Raw genomic sequence first — 21,729 nt, forward strand, 5'->3', positions numbered from 1 at the left:
AGCAAAATTTCAGATTTGATTTGTATGTGTGCTTTTCTCTCTCTCGTCTCAAAGACACAGATAAGAATACCCTCAGACTTTCTACAAAGAGGGATTGTGGGTGTGGCAGTGTCAGCTTTGCTGTTAAAACCTTAGATGCCTTCCAATGTCAAACAAGAGAGAAGACTGACAACAGTACACCAATTGGGAATTTTTAAAGAAACTAAAGAAATGGAAGGAGGGTTGTTCAGTCCCAGGACTGAATGATTAGTGTCTATCCTTGTTCCTTACAGCCTATTTTGATTCAATGGTGGGTTATCTCTTTGTCTGGTTAATTCCCATAACATTTTGCTTGCACCTGCCTTATATTTACTCCTGCTGTCTTATACTATAGCTGTTTGTTCAACCATCTTAAATCTTTTATTGAACTGGAAGCTCCTTGGAGAGAGAAAGATAACCTTACACATATTTTTATCTTCAGCAACATATAACATAGGAGGAAATTAAAAATGAGGAAAGAAGGAAAATTTTTTGAGCATGTATTATGTATTAGGAAAATGCAAGTTGTTAGTACATGAAAGTACAATAACAAATTTGTGTTCCCTGCCTTACTTTTGCATTAATTGAGATCTAATCAACATAAGTAGATATAGATAAAATATCAGCTTTATTTTTCTAACAACTGAAACTTGAGAAGATTTAGGGGTTTAGCAACAATGGGCCTCCTAAAAAACATATGCAGAATTAGGCAAATGCTTTCACCTGGTTATAGGTGTAGGTGAGAAACCTCACTCTCCCCCACGTGGGGTTCTGCCCTCCTTAAACTTGCATTATAGCAGAGAAGACCAGAATGAGCACTTTCTGCAGGCATTTGCAGATCCTAAAGAGGAGATAGGAAGGTGGGCTAAACTCCAGTTTCTTTCCCCAAACACACAGTTTGCTTCTTCAAATTTGCTGGTGAGGTAATTTTTCTTTCTCCTCTGGAAAGAAGGGAGTGAAGAGGGGGCAGAGAGATGTCAGAATTGTTAGACTACTGAATATCCCTCTTGTATGGTCATGCAGTAGGGGAAAAGAGGCTTCTCCACCACCAAGATGTTTTCATACAACATCTCATTTAATCTTTCGATTTGTATCAAGTTAGGTATAGTGATTCTGGTTTTATACATGAAGAAGGGAAAGCCCGCAGATATGAAGTAACTTGCTCTAAGCTTCAGAGTTAATGTCAGTCAATATTCAAACCCAAAGTGCACGCTCTCTGTTTAACATGGTCCACAGTGGATGGGTCAGACACGTTTGGTGTCGAATGGATGGGTGAATGGATGAAAAGGAAGAAAACTTTGCATACATTTATGCATCAACTACGATAAATCCCAAGAATTTTAAATGATTCAAGCTTTTAAACATAATGTATTACATATTGTAAATATGTCTTGATAAATTCAAAAAGGATAACTTTTTTTTTTAAGTTTATGAGGAAAGACTACATGGGAATTTTCTCAAACTGTTCTCCATTTCCTGGTTGTTTTTTTTTAAAAGATTTTATTTATTTATTTGACAGAGACAGCCAGCAAGAGAGGGAACACAAGCAGGGGGAGTGAGAGAGGGAGAAGCAGGCTTCCAGCAGAGCAGGGAGCCCAATGCAGGTTTCGATCCCAGGACCCTGGGATCACGCCCTGAGCCGAAGGCAGACTCTTAACGACTGAGCCACCCAGGCGCCCCTGTTCTCCATTTCTATCATCCCAATGGACTGCCAACCCCTGGAAGTCAGTGAAGTACTGCTACTACTTTACACCCCCCCTAATACCCACAGGAGTTCAGGAGGCCTTTATATATGACTACGAAGAGAAGCAACGCACAGAAGTAGTAAATCCTTAACCATTTCTTCAAGTGAATTTTATGAACTCAAAACCAAATATGTATGCATTTATGTATGTGGGTCGATAGATGGATTGATAGATAGATGATAGATAGATAGATAGATAGATAGATAGATAGATAGATAATATTTTTTCTTAAAGTGCCAAAAGCCTCTAGTATTGGGTGCACATTTTTACTAAGTTGAGAAGGGGCACAGTAATATGCCATAAGTGCGGGAAGAATTATTGTAAAGGAGGATTCTGATTAGCTAAGTCTCTCTGAACTAAGAAGACAATAAAATAAAAAGGCTTACATTTAAACTTAAGCAGAAGGAGTATAGATTACACGTCAGGAAGGCTTTCCTGATAGCAAGGGTAATTAAACAGACTGCAGAAAAGATCTGCAGACACTCCTCCTTTGGAGATCTCTGCTATCAAGATGAACCACCTGCTGGTTTAGATACTGTGCTGCTTGGAGGTAAAGAGCTGGCCAGCATGAACTCTCAAAGCATATAATAAAATTACTTGCACTGTCCTTATCACAAAATAATTTTATATCTAGGATTCATAATAATGCTGAAACCCGTTGACAGAAGAAACCATATTTTGTAGTATTCCAATATTCTCAAATTATGCAACATAGTGCTGGGCACATAGTAGTTGCCCAATGAATGTTTACTGACCAGATTGATCAGTAGAATGGCAGTTGGGAAAAGGAGAACTGGATTATTCCTAGCTCTATAAATAGTCTGAAACCTGAAGGAAATCAGTCAGATTCTCCAGGTCTTCATTTCCCTCCTCTGTGGATTATGGTCTCTGGGAGTTGAAGGTCTCTGGGATTCTGTAGTGCTGTGACTCCACGGTACTGATTAACCCGATCTGTATCTACTTCATGTTGGCTATCAATATCATAGAAGGGAAATAAGAAAACTTGGCTTCCAGTGTCACTTTGTCCGCCAATTAGCATTTTAAGCTGGCTCAAATCATTTAATTTCCCTGGGGTTCCACATACAGAAGCCTTTTTTAGCCAAAAATTCTATAATTCCAAGACAATGGCATACTGAGTTACATTCTCTGCTCATTCATATTATCATTTAATGTTTTTCAAGGAAAAAATGGCTTAAAATATTATCGAAATTACTTTTAAATATTTTAACCTCCAATTCATTAAACAATATACTTTTATGTCCATTTATTTCTCCCAAATGTAAATTTATCTCAAATGTCAAATCAATGTTTATTATTAGTTCACTTATTAAAAATATGGTAATGTTAGTTACTATTTTTTAGAAAAAAATCTTTGACTCCACGGGGCTACTATGCTCAGAGAGTCATACTAGTTATAATGCTGCACCAATAACTTGAAAAGCCACATCGAGAAATTTCAGAAAGTTCAGACTAAGCTACAAGACTTTGATTTGCCCTCTAGAAGTAAAAATGTAATTTACCTTTTCAAATGAAACAGACTTGTTATCAGCAAATATTTACACAAAGACCTGCTGATAACCAAATGGTTTAACTAGCCAGACTTTAAGTGACAAAGCCAGCATGATTAGAATCTGTAGATAAGGAAATGAATAAAGGTATACTGATTGTATGCTGCATGCATTTATATATATCCATTCATTCATTCAGTAAGCATTTATGGAATTCTGCTAGGTACTAGACACCTGTTAACGGGGGATGAGAAAGTGATAAGACATGATAAGACATGGCCGTTTCCCAGAAGATATTCCCAATCTAAGAGACAGTACAAATGTGTAAATAAGTACAGTGCTCTGTGAGCTCTATACTGGAACTATATGCAACACGAAAGGAAAGAGAGTGTAACTAAAGGCCCAGAAATAAGAAATAATAGATTTAGACCCCCCCCCAAGAAGAACCGCAAGTATTGGAATCAGACACACAATGTAGCTATGTGTGAAACAGTAAAGGAAAGGGATATAATAATAAACATTAGCATGCAATAGAAAGAAATCTACAGATTTGAGAAAACTAGGACTTATAAAACTGTAAAGTTAAATTATTGATATTTGAAACTCAGTAAACTAGTCAAGCATATGCAGTAAAGAGAGAAAATAGAACTGATGAAAGTAGCCTGTGATAGAGAATGCAAGGGTCTAACAAGTGTATAATCAAAATAACAGAACAAGGGGATGTTCAGCAATTTCCTGGCCTCTGCGCACTTGATACGAACAGTACCCCCTAGGCTCAGTTGTGAAAATTAATGTCTTCAGACATTACCAAATGCCTCTGAGGCACAAAATCACCCCGGTTGAGAACCACTACCATAAAAAACATATGAGAAACACAAATTACTGGCCTATTTCATTTATGGTTATGAATGTAAAAATCCGAAACAAAATAATTGCAAATTGGATTTAGTAGCAAATATAATATTAAATCCAGTTGAAATTTTTCCTGAAATCCAAAAATGATTATATATATGAAAAGCTATAAAGATTATAATTCAAGTTGACACATTAAAGAAAAACCCTATGTCCTTTCAAAAATATGTATACATATATGTATCTGTACATACACGCATACACATGCACACACTATATACCATGGGGTCCACTAGTAGGCCATTCTTTCCCCTTTTTATTTTCCTTTTTAATTTACACCTTATAATAACGAACCTGCCGTGTGAATTAGAAACTGTGCTTTAAGTTCAGTGCTTTGCCTGAGAAAGGGGATCCCATGTAACCGAGCTAATGAGAAGCCTTCTCCACAAATTTAATAGCTCTTTAGAGAAAAGGTTAAAAAGTAAGATTAGCTAACAAGGCCATTTACAAATATTTCACCTCCATTGAAAAGTAGACTCTAGATTTATTTTAATAGTACAACAAATGTTTACTAAAATGTTGATCTGTATTTTATTTTTTATTTTTTAACACTAAAAGATGGGAAAAGATTTATTAATGAAGTGCTAAAAGATCTGTATTTTAAAAAGCAATTCCAATAAATTACAGTTAACTTATATTAATGCAAAAAAAAAGTCTTTTCAAATGACTGTTTAATTCTATATCTGTGCATTCAATACAATGGTTTTTGAAACCAACCCACCCTTACTGTTAGCATACAGTAAATAAATATGAATGACTCATTAGTGCATTGAAATGCTCATTTGCAGTGGCTTTAGAATGCACCCATTTTCAAAATGACCTCTATTATTTTTTATCTAATTACATATGTAAACAGAGATCACTGTATGTTCAACAATCAAGCAAGCTGGTTCCCTAGCATCACCATGGCTACCAGCCAGTGAAGAAAGTGAACAGGAAAAGATTGTGAGAAGTAGGAGACTATGAGGGGGTTCTTTACTGTGGTGCATGTTCCACTCCATACCACCATCCCCAGGGCTGCATCTCGCTAAGTAGGAAGTCAGCGTTAGCTCAGGTCACACTCTTGATTCTCACAAATCCTGACCTTACTCACTCAGTCTGTGTGAAAGGACATGGGTTAAGCGAAACCATGGAAATCATTTCTCTAAATGTTTTGACAATTATACGAAGAGTAACTAACTTCAATTAAATATGAGATAATTGCATGTAAATGAATTAGTGGGTACAAAGTTTATCATGACTTATTAGCCTAATAGTTATTATAAACATAATTGCAACTGTTATACCTACCACTGGCTAATTGCTATGCTGGGCACTTCAAATATACGTATAATAAGGATGACGGTGATAACAATACTCAGCCGAAAGAAACAAAGAGATTGCTGCCTGTCAGGGAAGGGAAGGGTCATAACAAGGAATATTCCCATCATGTAGGCCATGCTGTCTTCAGCAGTCACTGTCCCACTTTTCGTTTGGACACCATGGGGTCCTTGAGTCCTCCTGTTCTTGGATATTGAATCAATAGAACACCACTGACAGATTATCTCATCAGTAATAAAGATTATCTCCCTTGAATGAAAGGAGCCTGGGTAAATAAAGGGCTTGCCTTTATTAATTTATACTCTCCCTGGTAGAAGACCTTGCTTGGGGTGAAGCCTATCTCCAGAAGGCCCAGAGGCAGCTGCCTTTGAATATCTGCCTGCTTACCTGGGGCCCATCACGTTGCTGCCTGACAGAACTTGCCAGAAGGGACTGAGCCACGCTGCTTCCTGAGAATTTGATAAATCCTCTAACCTACTCACATCTACAACTTGTCCTGCCTTGGCAGTTCCAATCAAACCCACAGCCTCAGCCCCAGTTGCCTTCAACTGGATGTCTTTTGTTTATTTTGTTTTCTCCTACAAACTTATCCACATATGCCCCATTGGGAATAGACACGGTCAGAGGTAAAAAATGAGCGTGGTATTCGTAAGGTCAATGAGAAAACATAGTTAGAATAAATACACTTCTAAGTGATCAAAACAAATGCTCTAGCATTTTAGTAATATGACTAGATGGGGGGAAATCAGAAAGGACAGTTACAAGACATCATACAGTGTTCTTTTTAGTTTGGATAGCTCTCCTTAGAGAACAAGAAAAAGGGAGGGGCACCTGGGTGGCTCAGTCCTTAAGAGTCTGCCCAGGGTCCTGGGGTGGAGCCCCACATCAGGCTCCCTGCTCCACTGGAAGCCTTCTTCTTCCTCTCCCACTCCCCCTGCTTGTGTTCCCTCTCTTGCTGGCTTTCTTTCTCTCTGTCAAATCAATAAATAAAATCTTAAACAAAAAAAAAAAAGAGAGAGCGAGAACAAGAAAAGGGAGCAGTCTCTGTACCCCATTACATTCCTAATATGGGTAATAACTGAGTTCATAAATGAGAATAAAATCCATAGTTATCATCTCAACACCCACTATATACCACCCACTATGCTAAATGTTTTAGATACATTATCTTATTTAGTCCCATGGCAACTTTTGTGATTTTAGAAAGTACCATTAGCCCAAATATTATAGGTGAGGAAAGAGTCTTAGCAAGACTAAAGAACATTTGCCGGGTTACCTAATTGTTAAGTGAGAGACTGAGACTCCAATCCAGGTCTCTTTGAATCCAGTGCATTTAACCCCATGCTATAAAGCCTTAGAACACCATTCTGTAAGGTTTTGGCTTATGTTTCAATCTTTGCCTCTAATCAGTACACTCCTTCAGGGCAGAATTTATTTCTCATTAATTTTTATATCCGCAGAACATGGAATAATGCCTGCTACAGAGCAGAAACTCAATGATTGTCAAATGAACCAAATGATGAATTAATAAATAAAGGAAGGAAGGAATTAATTTTAAAAAGAGACAGTAAATTAAAGTTTGTGAAAAAAGCTAATTCTGCACCAAGAATACTATCCCTGTGGTTGGTTTTGTGCCTTCCATTTCCATTGTACCAACATATGAGTATTTTATGATAAGCACCATTTTTACTTTAGAATTAAATGAAATGCTTTAGAAAATATGTACTTTACCCAGGGATTTAAATGAACGATTGAAATTCTATAATCAGAACATGACACGACCAAACCAGCATATAATCATATGTTTCCTATAATAAGCTACTTGAAGTGTTCTTAGGGTTACAATTTTGTAATCTAGACATGAGAGGAAGATCTGTGCTCTTGACAACATTCAACACAGGCACTTCAACAGGCTTTGGATAAAAGACAAACCCCCTCTTTTGCATTACATAGATGTTCTCTCTTTCCTTATCTGTAAGCAGACAGTCTTAACCGTTACCTTCACATCCTCTGCCATCTTTCTCCAGCTTCTGGCCAGCTTGACACTAGAAGTAATAACTGCCAATTGTATCAGCATTGGTTCTGACAGCCACCTTTGTCAATGGTACATTCATTTATATCTGCAATTGAATATTTAAACAGAATTAGCCTCCTACAACTAGACACATAAAAAGACTTCAGTGGCTCTCCTAAAAATGTGCCATCACAGAACGACATTATTCTTTGACCTCAGATTAAATGAGATAACACTACAATATCTTATTTTAATTAGAGCTAATGCACTCTAATTTTGACGTAAAGGAAAAGGCAGATCATAGCCTTTGGTATTTGAAATATTTTTGAATAATGTACTAAGGAGTTGTTTAGTCTTACAGAATTTGGAGACTTATAGTACAGGTCCAAGAAACTGCATATCCAAGTCGTCATTTGAGGATGAGATTGAGAACAGAGTCACAGACAGTGAGTCAGAATACTAGGTTGCCTATTTGTCCATTAAGTAAATGTTGTTACTGGCTTCTCAAATACATGACTATTGATCACCCAGCCCCCCTCCCCCACACTCTATATAATTGGCAGTGTGCTGGGCAGTGTGGTAAAGGTAGAAAAGTAGTTCCAGGTTTTCCAACGGTTAAGGTCCAGCTGGGGTTGAGGACTACATGGCGGTGTGATTTGGTTGTGTCCATGTACTGGATATGTCCACACCCCATTCTAAACCTGTGGCCAGAGCCTATCTTTACAGATAGGGTTCAATTTTATGTCTCCCCCCGCCCAGCTTATAGCTAATAAGTATCCCAACACATTGGTAGGTTTGATAGTGGTGTATTCTGCTCAAAAGAGGCACCTCTACTGCGTGTTCACTAGCTGACATAAGAAATCTTTGCCTCAGGAGGTGAGTGTGGCTGGGAGAGAGAGAGAGGGTAGAAAGGGCTGGGAGGAAGTGGGGAGGAGCAGGTAAAAATGGGAGAGAGACAGAGACAGAAGGAGAATGTATTAGTCAGAAAGAGCAGAAGAAGATGACAAGGAGGAAGCACAGAAAAAGGGGGGCTGAGTCTTCCTGACCGTGGAACCCTGAGAGCAAAGCCCTGATCCTAGAGGAGCGAAGAACTGACTGGAAGAGTGAGCTATGGTGCCTCCTGACCTGATATACAAGCTTTGGTCTGAGGCATGGCTGTGCAGGTGTTGAGACTGCTTTTGTTTGTTTTTAGTTGACTCTTCATTGAAACGTGCCATAGACACAGAAAAGTATGCAAATCCTAAGTGTACAGTTTGGTGAGTTTTTCAGATACAGAATAAACCAATGCAACCACAAAAAAGAGAACATTACTAGGCTAACCCAAGGAGCAGCCTGCCTGGCTGAAGGTAACAACTAGCCTGATCTTTAGTAACTATGGGTTACAGGTTTTTCTTTTTGAACTACATAAGCAGAATCAGACTGTGTGTGTGTGTGTGTGTGTATCTGGCTTCTTTTTAAAATTCTTTTTTAAAGACTTTATTTATTTGAAAGAGAGAGAGAACAAGCACAGGTAGGGGAAGGCAGAGGGAGAGGGAGAAGCGGGCTCCCCACTGAGCAGGGAGCCCGATGCAGAGCTTGATCTCAGGACCCCAGTATGATGGCCTGAGCCAAAGGCAGACGCTTAACCACCTGAGCCACCCAGGTGCCCCTGTGTCTTGCTTCCTTCGTTCAGCGTTCTGCTTATGATGTATACCCATATTGTTGCATATACTTGCAGTTTGTTCATTCTCATTCCTGTATATTATACAATTCTGTAAATACACCACAATTTTAATTGACCCATTTCATAGCTGATGAGAAATTGGATATTTTCTTATTTGGGGGTTATTATAAAGACTGCTGTTATAAACATTCTCACACACGTCTTCAGTGAACTCACATGTGCACTTCTGTTGGGCAATATATATAGGACTGGAATTGCTAGGTCAAAAACTATAATACGCTTTGCTTTGGTAGTTATAGCCAAATAGTCCTCTAAAAAAGTTATTCTAATTTATACTCCCACCAATGGTCTGTTGGATACCAGATGCTACTCATGCATCCCTGCCAACATTTGGGATATTCTCTTTTGTTTTTTGTTTTTACTCTTCTGGACAGTGCACAATATTATCATATTATAATTTTAATTTGCATTTTCCTGATGATTAATTAGGTAAAGCACATTTTCATGCTATTGGCCATTTTAATAACATCTTGTTGAAGTGCTTGTTCAAATATTTTGTCCATTTGTCCAGTTATTAAAACATTGGTTCTTTTACTAGTGGGTAAGGTAGTGGCAGTGGTGGTAATGATTGTCTTTGTCTTGTTCCTGAACTCAGAAGGATAGTTTTTTAACATTTCACTGTTAAGTAAGAGGTGTACATACTTGTGCTTTTTATAGATTAGTTTTATCAGGTTAAGAAATGTCCTTTCTACCCCTAGTTTCTTTTGTATTTGTATCATAAAAAGGCATTGTTGTATTTACTGATTTTTCTGAATCCACGAAGATAATTATATGGTTTTTCTTGTTAATTCCATTAACGTGATAAAGCTGATTGATTTTTTTATCCTTGAAGTAGATGTGGTCATGATACAGTGTCTTTTTTTATATGCCTAGATTCAGTTAGCTGACATTTTGTGGAGAATTTTTGTGATTATATTCATGACAGAGATTTGTCTGCACTTTTTATTTCCTGTAATATTCTTGTTAGGTTTTGGCATCCAGATCAACCTGATTACATAAAGCAAGTGGGAGAGGTTTTTCCTCTTTTTCTATTCTCTAGAATAATCTGTATAAGATTGTTGTCATTTCTTACTTAAATGTTTGGAAGAGTTCATTTGTGATTCCATCTGGGCCTGGGATTAGGATTGTATATCTGTGTGTGTGTGTGTGTGCGTGTGCATGTGCACACACAAAATTTTTAATTATAGATTCAATTTCTTTAGTAAATATAAGAATATTCAGATTTTTATTTAAACTTGAAGAAAAATTTTGTGTTTCAAAGAATTTGTCCATATCATCTAAATGTTCAAATAATATTGCTGTTAAATTATTCACAATATTCTCACACTATCTTCTTTTTTTTTTTTAAGATTTTATTTATTTATTTGACAGAGAGAGAGACAGCCAGCAAGAGAGGGAACACAAGCAGGGGGAGTGGGAGAGGAAGAAGCAGGCTCCCAGTGGAGGAGCCCGATGCGGGGCTCAATCCCAGGACCCCAGGATCATGCCCTGAGCTGAAGGCAGACGCTTAATGACTGAGCCACCCAGGCACCCCTCACACTATCTTTTTAATGTCTGTCTAATTTGTAGTGAGGCCCCTTTTCTTATTCCTGAAATAAATGTGTGTCTTCTCTTATTTTTGATCAGCTTTGGTATCTATCTATCTTCATCTTTAAGAACAAATTTCAGCTTTATTGATTTTTTAGTATTCCACATTTTTCCAATTAATTACTTTAGAACTGTGATCCCTATCATTGCCTTCCTTCTACTTTCTTTAGATTTCTTTTACCACTCTGCATCTAAGTTGTTGAGATGGATATTTACATCATCGATTTTTAGACTTTCTTCTTTTAAAATACTTCTGGTTATCCATGAATGTGTAACAAATCACTCCCAAAGTCATTTAAAAAGGCAATAGATTGGGGTGCCTATGTGGCTCAGTTAGTTAGGGTCCCGTCTCTCAGTCTCAGCTCAGGTCTTGATCTCAGAGTCGTGAGTTTGGGTGTGGAGCCTACTTAAAAAAAGGCAATTTATTGTTATCTTTCACATTTCTGGGGATTGATAAGACTCAGTTTGATGGTCCTCACTTGGGATTCCAAGTATGGTAGCAGTCAAGTGGCAGCCAGGGTTAAGCTTACATAAGGCTTTTTAACTCACATGTTGGGATTGGGGCTGAGATGGTTGGAATATTTGGGTGGTTGGTGGGGACATCTATCTCTCCCTCCACTTGCCCAACTTCAACTTTCTCACTACATGGTGGTCTCAAGGTAGAGACATTTTATAAGGCTGCTATCATTCCCTAGAGAGACATTCTAAGAGATCCAAACAGAAGCTACAAAGCTCCTATCACATAACCTTTGAAGTACATACTATCACTTCTTAGATATCTTTTGGTTAAAGCAGTCGCAGGCCAGCCGAGATTCTAGGATGTGGAAAAATTCTTCCCCACAATGTGCGAATTGCAGTGTCCAGGAAAGAAAGAAATTGATGGCAGCCTTCTTGGGGAGAGCATATCTCACAGCAATATAAATTTTCCCAAAAATAAAGTATTAGCTGCATCCCACAGGTTTTTTTTGGGTTATAACGTGTTATCACTCAATTCAAAATATTTCCTAATCTACATCAACCCTTCTTTGGGTTATTTTAAGGTATATTTTGAAGGTTTTCAAACATTTGAGGCATTTCCAATCATCTTGTTAGTGTGAAATGCTGTATCAATTCCACAGGGGACACAGTATAACTTATGTGACTTCAATTCTTCAAAATTTGTTAAGGCTTGCTTTATATTCCAGCATATGGTCAATTTTGGTTAAAAAAAAATCTGTGTTTACTGGAAAATAAGATATATTCTACAATTCTCAGGTGCTACATTTTCTGTATGAATATATGTACATATTATGTGTGTATACGTATTTTATATATATATTTCAAATATGTATATTTAATTAGTTCACGTTTATTAAACATGTTTTTCATATCGTTATATCCTTAAGGACTTTTTTATATGCTTGTTGTATCAGTTAGTGAAAGTGGCATAGTACAATCCCCCTATGCGATTTTACATTTGTCCTTTTAGTACTGCAAGTTGTGTTATAGATATTTTGAAGCTCTGTTGTAAGTGACACACAGATTTAGAATCACATCTTCCTAGCAAATTAACTCTTTGTTATTGTAAAATGTTCCACATTAGATCCAGCTATATTTCTTTCATTAAAGTTGAGGTTTAATGATATTAGTATAGCTATATCAGTTTTCTTTTGGATTGTGTTTGCATGACATTTTATGTTCTAAACTTTACTTTTAACCTTTTTTGTATTCATTTATTCAAGAAACTATATCCATATATTTATATCTATCTATATGTGTTATTTTAAATATTCCAATATCCTTAAGTTGTGGTATTATATCATTGACTTTAATGTAATTACTGACATATTTGGATTAAAGTTATCATTTTACTATTTTTCTGATTTTCTATATATTTTATGTTACTTTTGCTTTGTACTATTTTGTCCTTTTAAATTTATTATTTTACTGTTCTTTTTGCACTCTATATTAGATTGTCAGTTATACATTCTTTATTATTCTTTGAGTAGTTACTCTAGATATTAAAACATCTATTATTAAATTCTAATATAAATTAGTACTTTAACCACATCCCTGGCAATGCGAGAAACTTACATTTTAACTCCATTTATGCTTTTCCTGCTTTTATATTATTGTTATCATGCTTTTCAAATTCAGATCTTTAGACTGATCCCCTAAGACTTATTATTATTTTATATAGTCAATAATAACTTAGACATCCATATATTTACTTTTTCTGTTATTCATTATTGCTTCCTGTATTTCCGTGTTTCTTTCTGGAATAATGTTCCCTCTGCCTAAAAATTGCTTTTAATATTTCTTTTCATATGGATCTTCTGGCCACAACTTTTTTTTTTTTTTTTCAGATTTTCTTTGTCAGGAACCAATATTCTTTCACTTTAATTTTTAAATAAACTTTTACAAAATTTTAGAACAGTTTTAGATTTTGCAGAAAAACTGCAAAGATAGTACAGAGTTCTTCTATACCCCATATATTCCACATTCCATTATTATAAATCTTAAATTAGTATGCTATGTTTGTTATAATAATAAGTCAATATCGATACGTTATTGATAACTGAAGTCCATACTTTTTTCAGGCTTCCTTAGTTTTTACTTAATGTCCTTTTTGTGACCCAGGATCCCATCCAGGTTATCATATTACATTTAGTTGTCATGTACCCTTAGGTTCTTTAACTGTGACAGTTTCTACTGCTTTCCTTGCTTTTGGTGACCTTGACATTTTTGAGGAGTACTAGTCAGGTATTTTATAGAACGTCTTTCAATTAGGATTTTTATGATGTGTTTCTTATTATTAGACTGGGATTATGTGTTTTGAGGAGGAAGATCACAGAGGTAAAGTGCCATTTTCATGACATCATATCAAAGATATATATTATCAACATGGCTTAGGACTGTTGATGTCAACCTTGATCCCCAGGCTGACATAGTGTTTGTCAGGTTTCTCCACTGTAAGGTTACTTTTGTTTATCCCTTTTTCCATACTGTATTCTTTGGAATGAAGTCTTTATTCATAGCCCACATTTAAGGAGCAGAGAGTTATGCTTCTCTTCTTTGAGGATGAAGTTCTAACGTAGATTATTTGGCTCTCTCTGCACAGATTTGCCTATTCTTCTCCATTTATGACACCTTAATTTTTGAAGAAAATTTTCAGTGGAATAGAATTCTAGGTTGGCAGTTGTTTTAAGCATTTCAAAAGTGATATTCCATTACCACTTAAATTTCCTTTTGAATATAATGTGACTTTCTGTCTGCATTTAAGATTTTCTCATTGTCCTTTTTTTCTCAGATGTTTTACTATGATACATTTTGTGTGTTTTGTTTTGTACTTTCCCTCCTTAGAGTTTGTAGTGCCTCTCAATTTTGTGGTTTTATGTCTTTCAGTTTTAGAGAAATTGTATCTACCACTCATTATCCCTTTGAATATTGCTTTTGCCCTATTATTCTGTTTTGTTTTGTTGTATCGTCTTTATTTTCTTTCTTTACTTCCGTCTAGATATACTCCACTAGATATATCTCTGTCTTCTAGGTTATTAATTCTATAAACAGCTGTTCATAATGCACCTGTTGGGCTGGCCGAGAAAAAGGGCCAAGACATCCAAGATGGCCAACTCTCCCGCCAAGATTTAAACCGACACCCAAGATGGCCGACTCTCCTGCCAAGATTTAAACCAAAACCTAGGCGGGAAACCGAAACCCATCCTACCGACTTTCCTCACCCCCAGCAGTACCCAAAAAAACCCTGCCACGACTCTCCAAGACAGACTTTCCCCCACCCACAGCGGTGCCCAATAAAAACCCTCGCTGCCCTGCCCTGCGTGCGACTTCCCGACTCAACGCTCTTTCCCGAGTCGCGGAACCTCGCCCGAGGGTGCTTGCAATAAAACTCATCCTCTGGACCACGTTTGCCTTTGCGGTCTTCATTTCATTAGCGACGAGAAAAAACCTAACATTTGGTGCCGAAACCAGGGAGCAAGAGAAACTTTACAATACCATAATTCCATCTACTTCATTTTCTGTTAAAGTTTTCTTTTCCATTTCTACTGTTTACATTTGGTTATCTTTATAAATTCTTCTTCTCAGGTGAAACCTTCCATCTTGTCATGAATTTTCTCATTTTTCGAAATCCCTTCTTCTTGGATTTGCTTTATGATATTGAAGCTGGACCTTATAAATATCTCTACATTGCCAGGTGGTGCAATGTTAAGTCTTCTTAGTAGAGGACCTGGAGGAATGCTATAGAGGAAGGGGCTCATACCTCTGAGGCCAGTGCTTCGTGTTTGGCAGGTGTGTACATTATGGCTGCCAGCAGGCTGCCTCCTTGTCAGTGGGAATCTTCTTCACCAGCAAGCTACCCTACCAGTGGTGTAGGAGAGACCAGGGGTACAAACCCTTCAGCTAGTCTCACCAGTATCTCAGCAAGCAGTTTCTCCGTGAAGCTCACTGTTGCCCCCAGCAATAGGCTCCTGCCCAACATCCCTGCCAGCAGCACTTCTGCAAAGCTTTATGCCATCTCATGGGCCATAGTAAATACTATGTAAGTGAAATATTAATATAATGAGTATCATTTGTAAGGATCCCTTTCCACATATGTCTGCTTAACTTGAACCTAACAATAAATGCACATTATTAACAAATGTCAGACAAAATTTGGCCTTTCAAAAACTCATAATCAAAATGATAAAATGGGACTAACACATTGGCAGGAGATAAGAAATAAAAGATGATTAGACATTTTATCAGTCAAAATGACTAGTGTACAAAAATGGTATAAAAAGGACCTAAAATCTCAGGGAGAATTTTAGTAGCACACAATATAGCAAGAGATAGCAAGAGATAGTTTACAAATACACTTTATATTTTTGAACCTAAAATAATACTAGTAGTAAAAAGTATAAAAGAAAAGGCTAAAGACCTCACAATATAAACTTTAAAATCTCCCATTCAGAGTGACCAAAATTAATAGACAAATAAGAGATGAAGAAAAAAATTGACATATATAAGGCAAAGGGTAGAAGCCTCGAATATATAAAATAATTAATATGTATCAAAAGGAAAAGATAAGCTCTCCCAAACAGAAATTTGGTCTAATAAAATGAAATATATTGAAATCAGAAATATAAATATATAATAAATATCAAATGTTGTTAAGCTTAATTGACAAAGAAATCAAAACTAAAATAAAACGAATATTCTTTATCAGATTTACAAAGATTAAAATCAATGCTAATGTGTGTAGGGGTTGTTAGGGTGTGGCAAAAGGGATATACCATATTTGTTAGTGAGAGTACAAACTGGGAAATAATTTCTGATTCAACTGTCAACAAAAATCAGACAGTGGTTAATATGTCATATTACCCAAAACAATCTACAGATTTAATGCAATCCCTAACAAAATTCCAGTAGCATTTTTTATAGAACTAGAACAAATAATCCTAAAATGTATATGGAAGCACAAAGATCCCAAATAGCCAAAGTCATCTTCAGAAAGAACAAAGCAGGAGCTATCACAACCCCAGATTTCAAGATATACTACAAAGCTATAATAATCAAACAGTATGATACTGGCAAACAAAAAACAAACAAACAAACAAACAAACAAAAACACAGACACATAGATCAGTGGAAAAGGATAAAGAGCCCAGAAATAAACCCATGCTTATATGGTCAATTAATCTTCAACGAAGGGAGCAAGAATATACAATGAGAAAAGACAGGCTTCAATAAATGGTGTTGGGATTACTGGACATCTTCATGCAAAAGAATGAAACTGGACAGTTTTCTTACACCATACATAAAATAAACTCAAAATGGATTGAAGACCTAAATGTGAGACATGAAACCATAAAACTCCTAAAAGAAAACATAGGCAGTAATCTCTTTGACATCAGCCTTAGCAACACTTTTCTAGATATGTCTCCTCCGGCAAGGGAAATAAAAGCAAAAATAAGCTATTGAGCCTACACCAAAATGAAAAGCTTTTTGCACAATAAAGGAGACTATCAACAAAATGAAAAAGCAACTGACTGAATAGGAGAAAATATCTGTAAATGATATACCCAATAAGGGGCTAATACCCAAAATATATAAACAACTTAAACAATTCAACACCAAAATAGTAATAATAATTCCATTAGGAAAATGAGGAGAGGACCCAAATAGACATTTTTCCAAAGAAGACATACAGATGGCCAACTGACACATGAGAAGATGCTCAATGTCACTAATCACCAGGGAAATGCAAATCAAAACTACAATGAGCTATCACCTCATACTAGTCAGAATGGCTACAATAAAAAAAAACAAAAAACAACTATTGGTGAGGATGTAGAGAAAACGGAAACCTCATACAATATTGTTGAAAATGTAAATGGGGCAGCCACTATGGAAAACAGTATGGAGATTCCTCAAAAAATTAAAAATAGAAATACTATATGATCTAATAATTCCACTACTGGATATTTACCCAAAGAAAACAAAAACATCAACTTGAAAAGGTATATACACTCCTATGTTTATTGTAGAATTATTTACATTAGCCAACATATGGAAGCAACTCAAGTGATAATGAAGATATGACACACACACAATGGAAAATTAACTTAACCATTAAAAAGAATGAGATATCGCCATTTGTGACAACATGGATAGACTGAGAGTATTTTGTTAACTGAAATAAGTCAGAGAGAGAAAGACAAATACCATATGATTTCACTTATATGTGGAATCAATAAAACAAAACAAAAAGCAGAAAAAGACTCACAGGCACAGAGAACAAACTGGTGGTTGCCAGAGGGGATGGGGGTCAAGGGATGTGGAAAATTGTTAAAGGGGAGAGAGAACTACAGGCTTTCAATTATGGAATAAATAAGTCACAGGAGTAAAAGGCACAGTATAGGAATATCGTCAGTGGTATTGTAATAGCATTGCATTGTGACAGAGGGTAGCTATGCTCAACGGTGAGCGCAGCATCGCATACAGACTTGTCAAATCTCTATGTTGCATACCTAAAAGTAATGTAAAACTATTTGTCAGCTATACTTCAATTTAAAAAAAGAAATTAAAAGATCAGAACTTCTCCACTCAGCAATTCTACTTCAAGAATATATCCAAGGGAAATAACTACTAGTGTCCATAACGATTTACGTATTTTTAAAATCAGATGAGGAAAAATGGAAAGTATCATATAGTAGAATTTTAAGTTAATTATAATACATCCAAACAAAGGACCACTATCCAAGAATTAACAATCACATTCCAGGGAACTATTTATTCACCGCTGCAAATGTCACAACATAATAAGGGTGTGTGTGTGTGTATATATATATACATATATATAATGGTAACCCCATATGTATCCACTTATCTTCTTACCTTTCATATCAATATATCTTATTAGGAAAAAAATGCAAGAACATAGTCAAAAATGCTAAAAGTACCTATCTCTGGATGAAGTTGATGATTTTTTAAGACTTTATTTATTTACTTGACAGAGAAAGAGAGAGAGAACAAGCAGGAGGGGCAGCAGGCAGAGGGAGAGGAAGAAGCAGGCTCTCCGTTGAGCAGGGATTCCAATGAGGGGTTCAATCCCAGGACCCAGGATCATGACCTGAGCTGAAGGCAGACGCTTAACTGACTGAGCCACCCAGGTGCCCCGAAGTTGATGATTTATGTTTTGTTGCCCTGTATTTGCCTGTTTCCCAACTTCTTTGTAATAAGTATACTTTGAGAAAAATAGCACAATAAATGCAAAAAAATTTTTAAAGTTAAGGCTAAAAGGTTTCTAGTACCTCTCTTTCCTTTTTATACACTCTGCCATGGTGCACAATTACATCACTTTTAGTGTATTCACTTGAATTTTAGAATATATAATGTGTTTTTTTTAAAAACTGAATAATTTTTAAGATTTTGCTATTTTGCTTTTTAAAACGCTTTGTGAGGAACTTAAAGCTACTCAATGATATAGAACGTCGCCATTTTATTCAGTTCATTTCCCATTGCCAAGGCTGTATCATCCAATCATTTGGATGCTCCATACTTAAGAAAGGAGCAATGCATGCCAATGTTTTTGGTCTCTGGAGGCATCTTCACATTCAAATGATAAGGACAGCATTCTAGAACCCCCAGTGGAAGTTATATGAGAGATCATGTGTTCTTATGAAAATTTGATCCATGCTTATGTACTGAAGATTTGATGAAAGGAAAGGATGTCACACATTTTATACCAAGAACCTCCTGCTAGGTGTCAAGTAGAAACCCTTTAAGGACAGCTAAATGTAACAGACAGGCCACTTGCCTGAACACACAATTCTGAATAGAGTAGGTCTTATTTGGCTTAAGTCTTCATCTGCCAGAGTACAAATGAACACAAGAGTAAAGCCCTTTATAAAATGTTTGCTGCTAACTTCACAGTTCTTAATTTTGTCATCTGTATGCTATAGAAAAAGAAAGTAATTACTTTATAATGCTTCTGTAGGAATCAAATTAAATAATACACTTAAAATACTTAGCACAGTTTCTAACATAAAGTAAGTTCTATAAACAGTAGCTATTATTATTATTTATTAGCTAAGCATTAGCTATTATTATCACATGCTTGAGAACTCAAACCTGGTTCATAGGAGGCACTCAATTGGCTTTCCCTGTTTAATTTATATTGAACATGAATTCAGGTTTAATATGGATGGAATAAATTTATAGTAACATATATCACATTTCTTGTACTACAACAGAGAAAGCTCAAAAGCAATTTTGTTTTTCCTCTGATAGCACTGTTTTCATGCAACCCTGCTGTATTTATACATAATCTGAGATTTTTTAAAAAATTGGCTAAATAATTCCACCAAAGGATAGACTTCACTACTAGTGCTTGTTCACTGGTCAACTGCATATTGACATTAATAAATATAAAATATAAACATGCATTTCTGCTTCTATTGTTTTCTACTTTTAAAAGCAAACAATAAAGCATGGTACACATATGGTGACCTCATGTACTAAAAAATGAAAATATAAAATTATTGTTATCAACTGAAAATCAGTGTTTATAAGTAAAAAAATTTGAAAGTCATTGGCTTTGAAGATGGTTCTAAAAACCAAGTCAATACTTAGGATTTTAAATTGCAATTTTATAAGATACTCACTGCATGATAGATTTCAGGCTGTTTCATGTGTCCAATGTCATTCAAGGTTGCAAATAAATTTGGCCTTTCAAAAGCAAGATGAATGACAAAAATTCTCTGACATATAGCAAGTCTTCCAGGTTAGGCATGACAAAAGTTCAATGATATCATCAAGGCTATCAATCCATCTGTAATGACATACTGCAGTCTCTTCAAGAATTAAATATGAAGTTTGCAAGAGCAGTGTTGCATTTCTGGTTGTAGGACAAAATAAAACAACTGCAAACACATAAAAGGTCTGTTAAATTAGCTACACAAATAGGCTGTTAATTTCTATCTTTAAACAAAATCTGTGAATTTGGGCTCCTTATAGTTGATGTTTTCTTAAAACATTCTTCTATTCTAAAATCATGTGATCCATTTAGTCTGTTTTTATGTAGTTTTAGGAATAGCTTACGCTGCTTTCAGGAACAAAGCAAATACTCAACATAGGTGGCCACAGTGCAGAGTAAAGAGGCAAAATTAGAACTTTTATTTTACTCACATCTTTCTCTAAGCGAAATGTTTGGCCCAATTTAGAGTGTGTATTTTTGTTTTTAAAAGAATGTGTGTTGGGGCACCTGGGTGGCACAGTCGTTAAGCGTCTGCCTTTGGCTCAGGGCATGATCCCAGCGTTCTGGGATCGAGCCCCACATCAGGCTTCTCCACTAGGAGCCTGCTTCTTCCTCTCCCGCTCCGCCTGCTTGTGTTCCCTCTCTCACTGGCTGTCTCTCTCTGTCAAATAAATAAATAAAATCTTTTAAAAAAGAAAAGAAAAAAAATAGAAGAGTGTGTGTTTGCTTTGTGAAAATTACCCAAAAGTGTACACACATCTTATGTATCATACTGATTTTCAAATCAATAGGCTTCATGAAATGAATGACCTAAGATTCTTATTGCAATTAGTTTTTACAGCAAATCAGTCGATTTTTCTGTAGGTCCCAAGCTTAATGTAATTCTCTATAGGTTAAGATAAGATATGGCATTAATCAACATCTCCAAGAAATTCATACTTGCCCTAAATATAATTAGGAAATGCATTTAAACAACGTTCTGGGTTTTATGACCTCATTTTGAGTTTATGGAATTACTCATGAAGGATAATAATAATATATTTATTCTGAAGAATTTAGATAATGCCAGAGGAATAACTTCTATACATGATTTTAGTTCTAGGATTTTGCTTAAATTGGTGCATGTGGTTTTATTTCAAGGCTTGGGCAGTCCATTCAATACCTAGTCACTAGAGAACAAACTATGAACCTCAAAACAAAAATCTTGACCTTTATGAGTCTCCTGAGGTCCAACCACATTCTTTCTCATACTATTCATCAGTGGTTGTGGAGAGAAAGAAAGGAGGAATGTAGAAATGCACTAGACTCCTCGAGAAAGTATCAGAGAAGATCGTTCCTTATGAACCAATAACTCAGGACAATGGTAGGAACAGATGTCACATTAGTGCTAATAGTGTTTGTTTTACTCATAACATTGATCTACCCTCCAATGTGTCAAAAAGATAAATTTTAAATGTAGCTATTTATTTATTTGTGAAGTGCAGGCCCCACCATGACCTAGAAAATTCCCCAGTCCAAGGTATAACAAGTGCTATAATTTCCAGATTGCGAAACTCGACTATTAATTTACATTTTAGAAATAAAAGAAGTGAAGCTCCAAGAAAATAATAGTTATTTCTTCTTTAAATAACTTTATTCAGATATATTTGTCATATATATATATATAT

General features: G+C 35.9%; 1 protein-coding gene across 4 annotated transcripts in view; it reads right to left on the minus strand.

The window, feature by feature from the left end:
- LOC109489339 overlaps positions 1 to 21,729 on the minus strand; it is a 420,733-nt gene that overhangs the window by 101,303 nt on the left and 297,701 nt on the right. The window contains exon 7 of one of the 4 annotated variants that reach the window (XR_004626287.1): positions 7,503 to 7,623. The exons of 2 other annotated variants lie outside the window; for them this stretch is intronic. Coding sequence is in view for 1 of the 2 variants with exons in the window: in XM_034663361.1 (XP_034519252.1) it covers positions 7,574 to 7,623 (50 nt within the window). In the remaining variant the exon portion in view is untranslated. Of the gene's footprint in view, positions 1 to 7,441; positions 7,624 to 21,729 lie in introns of those variants that run through there. One more of the 4 variants, XM_034663361.1, reaches the window with a different exon arrangement.

Source organism: Ailuropoda melanoleuca, chromosome 1, assembly GCF_002007445.2.
Source record: "Ailuropoda melanoleuca isolate Jingjing chromosome 1, ASM200744v2, whole genome shotgun sequence".
NCBI lineage: Eukaryota > Metazoa > Chordata > Mammalia > Carnivora > Ursidae > Ailuropoda > Ailuropoda melanoleuca.